Raw genomic sequence first — 14928 nt, 5'->3', positions numbered from 1 at the left:
TCTCGGCAGTGGAGGCTGGACCCTGTTTATTTCCACATCCCCTGTCCTTCAGGCATATTTGTGTGAATAACTGAATGAAGTATGAGTCACAGGTGGATTTGCTTTCATTCGAATACTAGCTGAGCGGCATTCAGAGAAAGGTGAGGTGATAGGCGGAAGCCATGGTGGGGCTATTGATTGATTGATTGATGAGCCAGGCACTGTGCTAAGAATGAGCCTCAGCAGCAGATTGAGAGAAGGCCCAAGCGGGAAGAAGTAACAAGGGGAGACCTTGCAAGCTGGGGTGTCAAGCACAGGCCTTCCCTGTTCCTCAGGCCAGAATCGGAAACTGTGTGCCTGGCCTGCCTCTTGGTTGGGGCAGGGCTGGGTGCAGATCTAGAGGAAGACTGAGAATTCTGGATAGCCTCAAGAAAAAAGGACAGGGACCAGCAGTTAGCATAATGGCTATGTCGCTGGACTCCCGCATAGTCGACCGCGGTTCACGTCCCAGACCTGGTGACTTAAAACTCACGCTGGGCGCATGTGCATGTGTGTCCAAGATCCTGAGAGGAGAATGGAGGAGAAGGGATTGCGGCATGGCCATCCCCCCTGAGGGGTGATTTCTTGCTTTCTGTCTCTCTGTCTCTCTCTGTCTGGCGAGCGCATGTGCCATATAGCAAAAAAAAACTCTCAAAAAATAAATAAAAGAGGCAGGGGACTGTACAGGAGAGGGGCAGGAGAGGTGAGAGGAAGCACAAGGCAAACCCTTTCCTTGCTGTGGTGTGCGGGGCATCTTGCCGGCTGCCCGTCTGCCCAATGACAGCTCCTGTGGATGGGAAAGGAGCTGGAGCTCAGCATGAATTTGCAGCCAGGCCCTGGACGGACCAGTCACTCTTTGCTCCTGGACCTCCTAGCTGTTGAATTCCTCCTTTCTTTGCTGCTATGGCTTATGAGATGTGGTTGGGTGTAGACACCAGCTCTTTGGAGATGGTCAGGTCCAAGTTTAAGTCCTTGGTTCTCAGGCATTTGATTGCTAATTGTGTAGAAGTGGGCACAAATTAAAGGGAAATTATTTTTTATTTATTTATGTTTATAGATCAAAGTTTAGTTTATTTTTAACACCTATCATGGCATGAATTCACAGGAAATAGGTTCCAGAAGCTCAGGCTCTTTTCCATGGGGTCTCACAGTTGAACCCAGGTACCTTTCTCTTTGGCTTCCTTCTTTCTCTGGTCAGTTCCTTCACACGTTTTAGGAAGCTATCTCTGCTCTTAGAGTGCTTAAAATCCTCAATACCCACATTGATTCTTTTGGCAAGAATCTTACCCTTATCTTGTTTGTTTACAACCATGCCTACAGCTTGCTGGGTAACACTGTGGGCTTTTGCAGTGCTGCCATGGCAACATCTGTGGGGTTCCTTTGTGAACAGTAGCCATTCCCTCCATGTCTATAGTGTGAGCTTTCTTGTAGATTTGCATGTATGTTGCCAAAGGAACCACTCCGTGTTTTCTAAAAGGCCTAGAGAACATATATCGGGTGCCCCTTTGGGTTCATCGTTTTGGGGAGTTACTGGCAGTTGGCATTCCAGGGCAGTTATCTTTATGGTGTCATTGAGATCGCTGAGGCGATGGTACTCTGAAGCTCCCTGTGTGGCAGGCCTTGTCAGTGCTGTGTGACATGATCTCACAGTCCTCTGGGTATCCTACAGGTAGATGCTGTCACTGGGAAAACACAGACACTTAACTGAGATTGGGAAAGGGAAAGTTAGGTTGCCTGAGGTCGTCTGTTAAGTGGTGGAACCAGGTCCCAGACCCAGCTGTATTTCACCTTAGCCACTATTGAGCCACAGTTCGCTTGATCTATGAATTTCCCGGGTCTGTGTTAAAAGGCAGGTTCCCAGACTCTGTCTCAGATCTTTTTCTTTTTTTTCCCCCCCATGAGAAAGAGAGAGAAGGTGGAAAGACAGAAAGAGAGAGAGAATGCAAGTTTCAAGGAGACAGAAACACACACACAGGTATTTCCGACAGGGTCTCCCAGTTGCGGTCCACCTGTCCCAGCCTTCCAGGTGGTCAGGACCATCGGTATGGCCGCCACGCCTGGCAGCCAGGTTGGGCTGGGAGCTAAGCCTGGGCTTCCCATGTGGCCCCAGCCCCTGTGCAGCAGGACCTTCCACTTGGCCACAGGCAGGGCGTGTCTCGGGTTCTGCCTGCCTGCCTGTCGTGGGGCCTAGGAGCAGTGAACTGAACCGGCTCTCTGGATACCAGGGTCTGAATGTTTAGAAAATACCATATTTTGCTTTCCTGTCTATTAGGTGTGGCTCATGGCTGACCCTCAAATAAGCCGTTAGTATTATTCTATGAAGAGATATAAATGATATGTTTTTTGTGAAAAGAAATACATCTTTTAAAGTCTCATTAGGGGCTAGCTGATGGTGTGGTGGTTAAAGTGGCTGGATCATACATGTTCAACTTCACAGTTCTAGTTCTGGACCCAGCGGTTGAAAACATGCCAGGTGTGTGTGTGTGTGCAAGCCCCAAATCCCAAGAGAAGAATGGAGGGGGAGAGGGGATTGCAGGGTGGTCATCCCCCCTGGGGGTGCTCTCTTACTTTCTCTCCCTCTCTGGTAAGCATACACACCTCATAACAAAAATTAAAAAAAAAAAATTCATTAGTTCTAGAACGAGATCATGAAGGAGAAGTAGACTCTAGATCCGTGAATCCACATTCTAAAACGGTAAACAAAATGATCTGCCACTGGAAGAGCTGACTTCAAAGGTCCCTGTCACTCATCATCAAGCAATTAGTGCCACCATGTGTTGGGGTGACGGTTGAGTTAGCTCTTCAAGGAGCCGCTGCTCAGCCGCTGCTCAGTCAGCGTCTGCTCTCTGCCTGCATGCAGCAGTGGGCATTCAGAGGGCTTGGTGTCTTAGGGTTCTAGAAGAGACGGAGTGGAGTCATGCAAAGTGAGGAAGGATTCCAGCTTGGGGGAAAAAAAGAAGGGAGTGTTAAAAGAAGGAGAAGAACTTTAGACAGAATAAACCTAGCAGGCAATTTTAGCAAAGAACAGTTCTTGAGTCAGGCGGCACTCAGCAAGGGTATAGGGAGCCCCTCTGCGGCAGCTCGGGCAGCCAGCTTGCACATCCTGCCTGTGGAGGGAAGGCCAGGAAATGCATTAGACCGAGTAGAGTGGAAAGACCCTGTTCGTGGTTAGTTGGTGGTTCTTACTGATAAAGTAGCTATTTCTTTTTGCTATTTATATTGCGCGTTGGGTTTTGCTTTGCTTATGTGGGAGCTCTGGATACAAAAGTGACCTCAAGGTAGTGACCTCCTTCACATTTGTTTGAACAGAGGTGGCAGAGGCTGAAGTGAGCAGATATTTTGGGGACATCACTCCCTGCTTCTTGCCGTGGGTAGCCTATACCGAGGTCTCCTCTGCAGCTAACGAGGCTCTCGACACTTTGGAGAAGGGGCTGTGGCCACACCACAGCCCCTTCTCCTCCATTCTCCTCTTAGGATTTTGGGCACGCATGTACATATGCCTGATGTGTTTCAAGCCACTGGGCCTGGGACTGGAACTGAGGTCAGCCATTTGCGAGTCTAGTGTCTTCACCACCACGCCACCTGCTGGCCCTGACACTTCTGTTTCTAAGATCCACGGTAACCTGGGAGCTGGGATCCGTAACAGTAGCTGCCACTTTGAACACTGCACTGGTGCTTTACATCTATTTTTCTCCCATTTAATTCTCCCAATATCTCTATGATAGCGGTCATACTATTGACACAGGAACGCTGGGGTACAGGGGTGTTCAGGCCCACACTGGCAGTGAAACACAGGTTCTTGTCCCACCTCAGGAAGAATTAGCGTCACAGTCACAGAGTAGGTCTAGGAAAGCCGGGAGATTATTAAAGAAGACGGAAGGAAAAAGAGAGCTCCCCAAAAGGGAGGGGTCTGGGAAAATGGGTTGCCTAGGAAGAACTGTGGTGAGGGGTTTTTATTTGGGTCAGGAAGGGATTTGTTCTAGGTTCATGTATTCCCTCCTGCTGGGGAGGTGGGCATGCTGGATGGGTTTAATTATTTTCCTCATTTTGGAGTGGGTAGGAGATTCTTTGTCTAGAAGCCTTAGGACATAAAAACCATTATCTTATCTTCTTCCTGGAATGTGGTAGGGTATGGAAAAAGCCTTTGTTTTAGGTCTTTCTGCCTAGGTCAATTACTGAGCCACCACTGCCTCTCAGAACTTAGCTGTTTTGTGACTCCATCTTGGGCTCATACGCTAACTATGTATCTGTCTTCTGCCTCACTGTGATACTATTTATAAGTGGTCCAGAAAATTCAACTAAGTTGCCCTGGGTGACAGACATAATAAATATTGGAAATGACTTCAGACTTAGCCTATGTGGGTCATGAATTAGAACTTATTGTGCCTATGGGACCAGCCGTTGGCGTAATGGCTATGTCGCTGGACTACCATGTAGTCGACCATGGTTTGAGTCCCGGACCCAGTGGTTTAAACTCACGGCGGGTGTGGGTGCGTGTGTGTGCGTGTCCAAGATTCCGAGAAGAGAATGGAGGAGAAGGGATTGCAGCTTGGCCATCCCGCCTGGGGGGTGATTTCTCTCTTTCTGTCTCTTTCTGGTGAGTGCATGTGCCCTATAGCAAAAACTTCTCCAAAAAACAAAAAAGAACTTATTGTGCCTAAATCATTTTGTCTTACTGGAATAATACAAAGTGCTGCCTGTTGTGGATGAAGAGGAAATCTAGGTAATTTCGATTTCGGTAGAAAGATGTGGGCTGACTTCACTTCTTTGAGGAACAGGCAGAACGAGGGGAAGTATAAGCAACTCAGGAGCGCTGCCAGGAGAAGTCCGGCTGCGATGTGAGGAAGGCATTTGTTTGAGGGATTTTTTTTTCTAATTGTGAAAATTTAGCTTTTGGCTTTGGGTGGGTGAGTGGGGCTGGGGAAATGTCACAGGAAGCGAATGACATCCAGACTGACTTAGGAAACACCGTGCACATAATATCTGGTCCACGTTAAGAGTCGCTCCTCCATCTAAGCCCCTGTCACCATGCCTGGCACATAGTGGGTCTGCAATAAATATTTGCTGAATATAATATTAAATACAGTAGAATTTAGTGACAGGTCACTGTATCAACAGCAAAATAACAAGGATGTCTGATGTAGGCGGAGCGCTTTCTGGCCCGCTGACTGGCTAATGGCGTCTCTCCCTCCCTCCCTAGAGACCAGTCCTCAGTGCTGGAGTGGCTGCAGGTGGTTATATTTTGATTTTCTCTTTACTGCCCAGAGGTTATGTTTAAACAGGTCAATGTTCAGGTAACCCAATCAGGTGACTAAAATATGACAGTTCGTCTGGGGAAGCAAAGGGAAAAAAAGAATTGGCAAGGGTGATGGGAAGTCCACAGGGCTCATGGTTCTGAGCATGAAATCAGCTCAGTCTTACACCGAGTGAAGCCACTCTCTGGGAGTTGGCAGTGATCCAAATGAATTTCTTCTGGATTTTATTTAAAAAAAAAGAATAGTGTCAGGAAGGGCACCATGACTTATGAAACATACTCAAACCAATGTGTTTCTTTGTCTTTTCCCCTTTTATGAAAGTGATATGGGGCCAGGAGATGGCATGGAGGTTAAGGTGGTAGGATCCCATATGACCAACTGTGCAGTTCAAGTCCCGGACCCAGCAGTTTAAGAAATGCACTGGGTGTGTGTGTGTGCACATGTGCCCCAAATCCTGAGAGGAGCATAGAGGAGAAGAGATTGTGACGTGGTCATCTCCACTGGGAGGTACTTTCTCACTTTCTCTCTCTGTCTCAGTCTCCAGCAAGTAAATACACCTTATAGCAAAAGTTAAAACTAAAAAAGTAATATGAAAAGAATACAGGCTTAGTACCCTGGTGGTGGCAGATGACAATGATCGCAGATGCTCTTGGGAGAGAGTGGAATCATTTGGCGCTTATGTTACTCCTACCTTCTCTGGAAAGAGGTGGATTGGCCAACTGCAAAGGAGAGAGTGCAAGAAAGGAACACATCCCTAATGTTTATGCCGTCCCCTGTGCCTCGGAACTAAGTTAGGTGGACGCGCCTCTCACGGTCACCCCTGCTGGGTCAGGCCTTACATCAGTGTTCCTAACCTACAGGAGCTCACACAGCCGGCGAAGAGGAGAGAGGTGCAGCCAGCCCGGGAGAGAAAATTGGAGCCCACAGTCGAAGAGTTATGAATCTAAGAAATGTAACGGCATGGGAACCAGCTGATGGCATAATGGTTATGTCGCTGGACTCCTGTGTAGTCGATTGTGGTTCGAGTCCTGGACCCACGGCTTCAAACTCAGGCCGAGCCTGTGTGTGTGCATGTCCAAAACTGTGAGAGGAGAAAGGAGGAGGAGGGATTGCAAAGTGGCCATACCCCAGGGGAGTGATTTTTCTGTCTGTCTCTTTGGTGAGCACATGCACCCTATAGTGAAAAAAAAAAAAAAAGTAACATCTTGAAGTCAGCCAACTTCCTTGGTACTCAGCAAGTGCCTTATTCTCAGGAGAATATTGAGAAATATTATCTACTGAAGGGATGGTTCATTCATTAAATTAATTACCAGAAGTTTGCAAATACTTTTACTGAAGTGCTGCTGGAATTCCTCAAGGTCTTCTGGAAAATGGGAGAAACCTAAAGAGAGAGAAATTAAAAATTTTCAAAATGGATAATCACAAACCAACAGCATCAGGCAACTGCTGAGATGACCTATATAAAGTGTTTAGCATGTGGCATTACTGAAAGCGTGAAAACTTCGGTATTTACAGAATTATCATTAAATAAATGTATCCCTGCTGCTTCTCCTCCCCCTGGGACATGAGACATAAAGTTACTGTGCCTTGAGACTTTGTGTTTATGGCTCACATTGGAAAACACTACAGCTTTTCTCACTCCATAATATCTTTTCTTTTTTTTTTTTTTTCTATTGCTGAATTTAAAAAATTAAGTTTATGTATTTTACTCATCTGTTTTTATTGCCAGACTGCACAGGTGCTCACCAGAGAGAAAGTGAGCCAGAGTGTGAGAGCGGCCTGCAAAGGGGCTCGGCCGCGTTGCGGTCCTTTTGCTCCATGTCGTCGTCCTGTCGAGATCTGGGGTGTGCGCACCACGCCCACCATGTTTCTCAGGTCACTGGGCCAGCTGATGCCGTGGAATCTGGCTCCCAGTGCATCGTGCTTACCTACTGAGCCTACTGCAGTACAGAGCTAGTCCAGTTTCCCTTTATTCAGGGTACGGTGCCCACGGACGCACAGAGTGTCTGTGAGAGAGAGCACTCTCCACAGGGTCTGGTCATGCCACAGTCCCCTTCCTTCTGTCCTCCAGCCTGTTGGATCTATGGTCCACTTGCATGCATGTCCAGTGCATTTCCTATAGACCGGGCTGGGGATTTGAACTATGATCGCCATGTGGGATTTGGCTTCTCGTGAGCAGCATGTTACAGTTGTATCTCAGAGCCAGCCCACCTATTCATGCTCCTATTACATGAGATAATATCTTCCCCATTTGGCAGGCATGCCTAGCCTCTTGCTGCTTAGTTTTTAAAAATGTATTATTATTGGGACCAGCAGATGGCATACTGGTTATGTCGCTGGACTCCCACGTAGTCAACCACAGGTCAAGTCCCCGACCCAGCAGCTTAAAACTCACACCATGCGCGTGTACGTGTGTGCCCAAGATCCTGAGAGGAGAATGGAGGAGAAGGGATTGCGGTGTGGCCACCTTCCCCGGGGGGGTGGTGGTGGTGGTGATTTCTCCCTTTCTGTTTCTCTGTCTCTCTCTGTCTCTCTAGTGAACACATACACAAAAAGCTCTCTCTCGAAAAACTTGAGCGGAGAGGGTTATAGATATGGCGGCCATTAGGATGGGAAAGCTAACAACCTCACCTGCAGGTCTAATGTACACATCTCTAAGTGTATATGTGGCCAAAGAAGAGGAACCCAGAAAGCAGCTAGTGAAACCAGAGCAGCCCCCCATATATACTGTGCCACCTCTCCAATCTAAATGTGTTGAAGAGCAGCCTGGTCGTTTACAAACAGGCTTTGCTTCCATCCGCACTACAACTAGTCGTGATATTGGCTGGTGCAAGGGTGTTTATATCTTTGTGAAAAATGGGATAATGGATACAGTACAGTTTGGAAAAGATGCATATGTCTATCTGAAGAATCCTTCTCGAGATTTTCTTCCGAAAATGGGAGTGATTACTGTTTCAGGATTGGTGGGCTTTGTTTCAGCAAGAAAAGGACCTAGGTTCAAGAGAATTGCTTATCCACTGGGACTGGCCACTTTAGGAGCAACTGTTTGCGATCCTGTTCAGTCAGTAATAACTGCAAGGGTAACCGGAAAAGCGTATGATACAAGTCAGCAAATTTATGAAGCAATTAGATCATTGCGGACAAAAAGAAACCAAGAAGAGTCATTTCCTGAACTTAAAGAAAAAACTAAGCTAGGAAACTCGGCTGAAATAGAAACACCTGCAGAAACAACTCGTCTCCTGAAAGATTCAATGCCTTTGCCAGGAGAACTCAGCTCCGAAATAAAGACCAAATCAGAATCAATCTCGGGTGCGACACTGTTTATGCCTGACCGCAAGCTCGTGGATCACGGGCAATCCCATCCAGAAGATGTGGACATGTACAGTACTAGAAGCTGAAAACGACTGCATAGAGACTGCACAGACAACTACAGGATGTGTGAAGCTGCAAATGATGATGAAAAAAATCATGTAAGGGGTAACTGCCATGTAGAGTGTAGCTAAAGTCTTTCCATTACATTTTCAAATATAAAGTTTGACCAATCACATATGTGATTAAAATACAAGCTATTAATACAATCCAAATAATATGAACTGATTGATGAGGAGACACAGGTAGAAGGATTAGCATGCATTTGACTTTTAAAGGTATTGACTAAAAATCAAAACAGAATGAATGAAGATATGAATACCAATGAGACTAAAATCTGGTAATCCCTATGTATATGTATGTATATGGCATATATACACACATATATACATTTATACCTGTTCTAGCTTTTCTGAATTTATATCAGTTAAATTAGATTGATGTGTGGAAAGATGTGTTTCCCCTTTTTTTGATTTCTCAGAGCTGGAATAAAATATACATATTTTATGGCAAAATAAAAAGCTCTCTCTCAAAAAAATTATTATTGTTATTATTATTATTAATTTGCTATAGGGCACTTGTACTCACTAGAGAGAAACAGAGAAAAAGAGAGAGAAAGCAAACCTCCAGGTCTGGAACTTGAACCATGGTTGGTCATATGGAAGTCCAGTGTCTTAACCACTGGACTTAACCATCAGGCCTCTTGTTGCTTAATCTTAACGTCTCTTTGTGGTGTCTGCACAAAGAAATTTGCATATGACCCCTTGACTATATTTTATTTATTTATTTATTTATTTGGAGAGTTTTTTTGCTATAGGGTGCGTACGCTCACCAGAAAGACAGAGAGAGACAGAGAGACAGAAAGCGAGAAATCATCCCCCCAGGGGGGATGGCCACACCGCAATCCCTTCTCCATTCTCTTCTCAGGATCTTGGGCACACACGCACATGCGCCCGGCGTGAGTTTTAAGCCACTGGGTCCGGGACATGAACCGCGGTCGACTACGTGGGAGTCCAGCGACATGGCCATTACGCTAACTGCTGGTCCTCTTGACTATATTTTAAAGACTGTTCCAAGTATTTTATCAATATCCAGATATTTTTGTTTAATGTAAAAACACAAGTACATTTAGTCTATGTTGATTTTATAATAATTAACTTATAACTCTTCTAAGAGTTTATTAGACAATAAACAGCTTTTTACCCACAATAACTGAGGATTTATATTTTCATGGACAAGATGGAAAGTGTAGATGGGATGATGGTTCCACTGGCTTAAATGTTGTGCTTTTGCAGCTGTCATTAAAGGCAACTAGTTTGTGTTGGTCACAGGGACTGCACCGCTACTAAACTTTAGCCCATGATTTCGATGACGACATCAAGGGCTTGCCAATCACATTTACAAATGATGTAAGGTTGGGTGGAGTAACAAGTATTGTATATGCCAGGGTCAAGGTTCTCTACAGACTTAGGCTAGAGTAGTGACTAAGACAGACAGATTGCACCAGGATAAATGTAAAGACTGCCTGTGGGCTCCGAACACCGATGGCACAAGTAAACAGCACGGGAGTAGGGCCATGCAGTAGGGCGGATGAGAAAGGCTGCTGAGCTTGATTTCAGTGGGTGCTCAGCTAGACTCACTGGCAGAGTCTATGGAAACCTAGTCTGAAACTCATAGTGTTTACTTCATAGGGTGTAGTCATCCCCATTTCATACCAGTCAGGTTGCACTTGGAAACGGTTTAGTTTTGTAAAGAGTGAATGTGGACCAGCGCATAGCCTGGTGGTTAAGGGCACTGGATTCCACGTGGTTGACTGCGTTCTTCAAGTCCCAGACCTGGTGAGTTGAGACACACGCTGGGTGTACGTGCATGGGTGCCCAGGATCACGAAAAGGAAGGAGAGAGGGAGGAGAAGGGACGGCCATGTGACAGTGCTCCACTGAGGATGCTTTCTTCCTCTCCTGCTCTCTCTCTTGTCTCTCTGGCAAAAAAAAAAAAAAAAAAAAAAGAAAAAAAAAGAAAAAAAGAAAAAAAGAGTGATGTGGACAAATAGGACAGAGGAGAGTAAACTGAAAGGTCTGAGGGTTCAGAAACCGTGTTACCTTTCCTGATCAGGAAATGTTCACAAGTCTTACGTCCTGTCTTTGGTGCCAGAGCCTATACGGGCGGCCCCTCTGGGGCTGACTTAGGGAAAAGAGGAAAGCTTGTTTCAGAAGGAACTGTCGGAGGGATTGGGATTTCCGTATATCGCAGAGGGGAATCACTTGTTAAAGAGTTAAAGCATTGCTTGTTTTTTTTTTTTTTTTTTTTTTTTTTTTCTGTTTGTTTGTTTTGTTTTAGTAAAAAAAAAAAGAAGTCACGTTAGCTAAGAAGTGGTTCAAAGACTGAGAGTGCCTAGTTTGAAAAAGAGAAGGTTTAGACGAGTGTCAAAGTCTTGAAAGACTGTTTTATGGAAAGAAGAATGTGTGTTTTACTCTAGAGAGTAAAATTAGAACCAGCAGGTGAAAACATAGGGGGTCAGAGAGGTATTCAGTCCGATGTAAATAAAAAGCTTTTCATAATTAATATTTGGTTCTCTGTGGATGTGCTGTCTTGGAAGAGGAACTTACCATTTTTACAGGTTTGAAAGTAGATGCTGCCTAGCCACTTTTCACTGCTAGTGACTGGGAAGTTTATGCATCAGGTAGAGGTTTGGCCGGTTTCAGAGACAGGCCCCACACATAAGCACCTGGGTAATGCTGTTGGCAAGCTGATACAGTGACAGGGTAGAAGGCTTGAGCTTTGAAATCTTCCTGTATTTTACTGACTTTCAGCATAGCAAGAGGGAACGCATAGATTTTGAGTTTAGTAAAGTAATTGATGTACCAATGAGCCCAACAGGTAACATTTACTATTAGAAAAATCGCAGCATAACGCCAGGGTATTTGAATCCCAGTGTCTTCTCAGAAGGCATCTTAGGGATCTCAAGAGCCTCCTGGATGGTCTTCCAGGGCTGGTCCAGCCATGTTTAGGTCCAACGCTGTTTGTTCACAGGAAACCTTCCTTATTCACCCTCATATGTAGGGATGCTCCTTGTTCTGTGTGCTGTAGGTCTGGTCTTTGGAGTTGATGAGTTGGTTTTGATCCTAGCTCTCTGCACTAGCTGCATGACCTTGGGCTAGTGGCTGAGAGCTTCATATAAAAATTCTCATCTCTATAAAATGCAGGAGACTTCTTCCTCTCTTTAATTTTTAATTTGTCAGAAGATATGTGTGTTTTGTGTGTGTGTGTGTGTGTGTGTGTGAGAGAGAGAGAGAGAGAGAGAGAGAGAGAGAGAGAGATAAAAGAGAAAACACCCCCCAATGGAAGGTCATGCCAAAATCCCCTCTCCTCCATTTTTCCCTCCAGTTTGGGATTTTGGGCATGCTTGCATGCGTGTGTGCCTCATGTGCTTCTCAAGCCACCAGGTCCAGGATTCGAACCGGGCAGTCAGCCATGTGGGATATGGTCTCCTTCACCATCAGGCCATGGGATGGCACAGCTGACTTGTTTCTACTTTGCCTGTTTCTTATGGTAATTAGAGAGACACATTGCTTAGCACGGCAGCTGGCATGTTGTCTGTGATCCGTCCTGGTGCTGACATTTGTGATGATTGTCATTAGGCATCAAACGCAGTGACTGTGTTCAGCCTCCCATGGGTAGTGACTTGGCCTCAAGAATTCCCTGGCAGGGGTTGCTGAGGGTGAGGTGAGATTTATTAGCATTGACTTCTCCAGTCTCTCTCTCAAACCATGGCAATCTTTTCCTGCAGAATTTCCCCCTTTCTGATTTCCTCTAGCAATTTTCAGTAAGCAATATTAACCAGATCTGGGAGCATCTGACTTGGATACTTGTTGCATAAGCTCTTTTTTTTAAAATTATTTAATTTCATTTGTTATTATTATTACTTTTTCAATTTGACTAAAGAGAGCAAGAGAGAGGGAAAGTGAGAAAGCAAGCTGCCAGGTCCAGGACTTGAACTGTGGTCAGTCATGTGAGAGTCCAGTGCTATAACCACCATGCCATCTGCCAGACCCCCCCCCCTTCCATGAGCTCTTCATCACTGCCTGTCCTGGGTGCCTGCCTCCCCATCTCCACCTGCTTCCAAGACATATCCAAATAGCTGGCAGGGCTTTACAGTGTTAGCACACATCACCTTGCCAGGCTTCTGCCCTGTGTGCGTGGTGATGAACTGCATGGGTCTTCCCTTTTTTCTTGTGGCCAAGGCCTCTCCACTGAAGCATTCTGTTTATAATATGGGAGAAGCAGGTAGCACTCCACGAGCACACAGCTAGTTGCTGTTTCTGGACTTGCTCGGCTTTGGCTTTTGTCAGGCCAGGTATTTGTTTTCTCATGAATGAGTGTCGTTCTCCCACTGGTACCTCATTCGCGATCCAATTCATTCAGGGTGTCTGAAGGTCATTTCTTGGGATCCAGTCTGGGCCTACCAATGTGTTAGGTGCCTGCTCTCAAGGAGGTCATGCCTAGCAGAGGAGGCAGCACAGAACTGTGAGAGGGAGTCTGTGTTGAGGCCCGCACTTAGGTGTGTGAGAGCACAGGGGAGGGGCTCCTAGTTCTGACCAGAGTCAGGGAGACTTTGGATCCTCATGCCATCCTCGGAGAAGTCTTAACTTATTTTCCTATGTCTTTTTTTTTTCTTTTTCTTTTCTTTTAAATAAAGGAAATAACTTCTTTTTTATTCTTTTAGAAATTTTTATTTATTATTTTTCAATTCAACCAGAGAAAGACAGAGATAGAGAAAGGGAAAGTGAGAAAGCAGGCCACCAGGTTCAGGACTTGAACCATGGTTGGCCATGTGAGAGTCCAGCACCTCAACCACCATACCACCTGCCAGCCCCATTTTTCTGTTTTTCTATGTAAAAATGTGTCATGGCTTTTCCAATAACTCAATAGATTTCTTCCCATTTAACATGTTCTTTATGTCAGATCCGCTGGTTCTCCCCATTCATTGAGTCAAAGGATACCTACTTTCTGGATGGCCCGGACACAGGCTTGTCAGTTTTCCCATCCAAGGGATTATCTTCTTTGGGCTCACCGGGTCTCAGTGGGGAAGCTGTGTGGTCTATGTGACCTGGCTTCTTTGGAAGCATAGGTGGCCTCGCCTGATGGCCAGGGGGCCCTGGCCAGGGGCCATGACTGCCCTGGTGTCTCTGTGATGACCTCTGTTCATCTCATGCCCTAACTCCCCAGCTGGGGTTGGGGTGGAGAGCAGGGTACTGAGTTTGTAGGCAGGAGTGCCTCACTAGGGCACCCAACTAAGCTCTGCTAACTTCCGCACAGCAGATCAAGAGTGGACTTCCATTACCCAGTCACCTCCCTTTTTTCCTTCAGGGTAACCCACCCATTATATTTTGGGTTATTAGTGGGTCCAGCTCTTTGAGAGGCTATTTGGTAGGGCCAGCAATTGACATAGTGGTTGAATCTAAGACCAAACATCTTGAAAATTATGCTGGGCATGTGTGCATGTGTGTCCAAAATCCTGAAAGGAGAATGGAGAAGGCATTGCAGTGTGACCATCCTCCTTGGGGGGTTGATTTCTCACTTTATCTCTCTCTCTCTCTGTCTCTCAATTCAGTGAGTGCATGTGCTATATGGCATAAAAGTCTTAGAGAGAGAGAGAGAGAGAGAGAGAGAGAGAGAGAGGCTATTTGGATACCATCCTCCACCTCCCATCTCCCTTATCTCCGGCTGGCCTCCAGTATATCCAAGCTTCCTCTGAGGATGGGAACCCAGTTCCTTGAGTATTGGCGTTTCAGTTTCACTCAGTGGGGATGCCTGAGAACAGTTTCAGTGCTCAATCGTATCTATTTTTAAAAACTAAAAACATAGTACATGACCATGATTTTCAAAACAAAAGGGTGTGGGGACCAGCAGGTTGGTGTAATGGCTATATTGCAAGCTGACCCCGGTTCGAGTCCTGGACCCGGTGGCTTAAACTCATGCCGGGTGTGTGTGCATGCGTGCCCAAGATCCTGAGAGGAGAATGGAGGAGAAAGGTTAGTGATGCCCGCCCCCCCCCCCCGTCCCCGGGGTGGTGGTGGTGATGTTTTCTTCCTTTCTGTCTCTGTCTGTCTGGCGTGCACTTACCCTATAGCAAAAACAAAACAAAACCAACAGGGCTTGCTTTAAAGCTTGGTAATTATGGGAACCAGCAGTTAGCATAATGGCTATGTCGCTGGACTTTCACGTAGTCAACTGCGGTTCGCGTCCCAGACCCGATAGCTTAGAACTCCCGCCGGGCACCGGGG

The 14928-nt window shown here is 46.0% G+C and overlaps 2 protein-coding genes and 1 non-coding gene across 3 annotated transcripts in view; all 3 read left to right on the top strand.

Annotated features, from left to right (window-relative positions):
- Nucleotides 1-14928, top strand: part of ST6GAL1 (ST6 beta-galactoside alpha-2,6-sialyltransferase 1) — a 114930-nt gene that overhangs the window by 17847 nt on the left and 82155 nt on the right. The gene's annotated exons all lie outside the window — the stretch shown is intronic.
- On the top strand, nt 7789-8889 carry LOC102499083 (MICOS complex subunit MIC27). The gene has a single exon (XM_006156747.3). It carries the CDS (start codon nt 7868-7870, stop codon nt 8669-8671), a length of 804 nt encoding a protein of 267 aa, XP_006156809.1. The 5' UTR covers nt 7789-7867; the 3' UTR covers nt 8672-8889.
- LOC114009315 (small nucleolar RNA SNORD22) lies at nt 10747-10873 on the top strand. The gene has a single exon (XR_003550760.1). It is a non-coding gene; the product is annotated as a small nucleolar RNA SNORD22 (small nucleolar RNA).

Source organism: Tupaia chinensis, unplaced genomic scaffold (assembly GCF_000334495.1).
Source record: "Tupaia chinensis unplaced genomic scaffold, TupChi_1.0 Scaffold000515_1, whole genome shotgun sequence".
Taxonomy (NCBI): Eukaryota; Metazoa; Chordata; class Mammalia; order Scandentia; family Tupaiidae; genus Tupaia; species Tupaia belangeri.
Note: the sequence above shows the minus strand (reverse complement) of the source record. Positions and strands in the feature narration are given on the sequence as shown.

What these genes read in the sequence shown, in the direction of transcription:
- LOC102499083 (XM_006156747.3), top strand. Translation starts at nt 7,868, where the DNA reads ATGGCGGCCATTAGGATGGGAAAGCTAACAACCTCACCTGCAGGTCTA.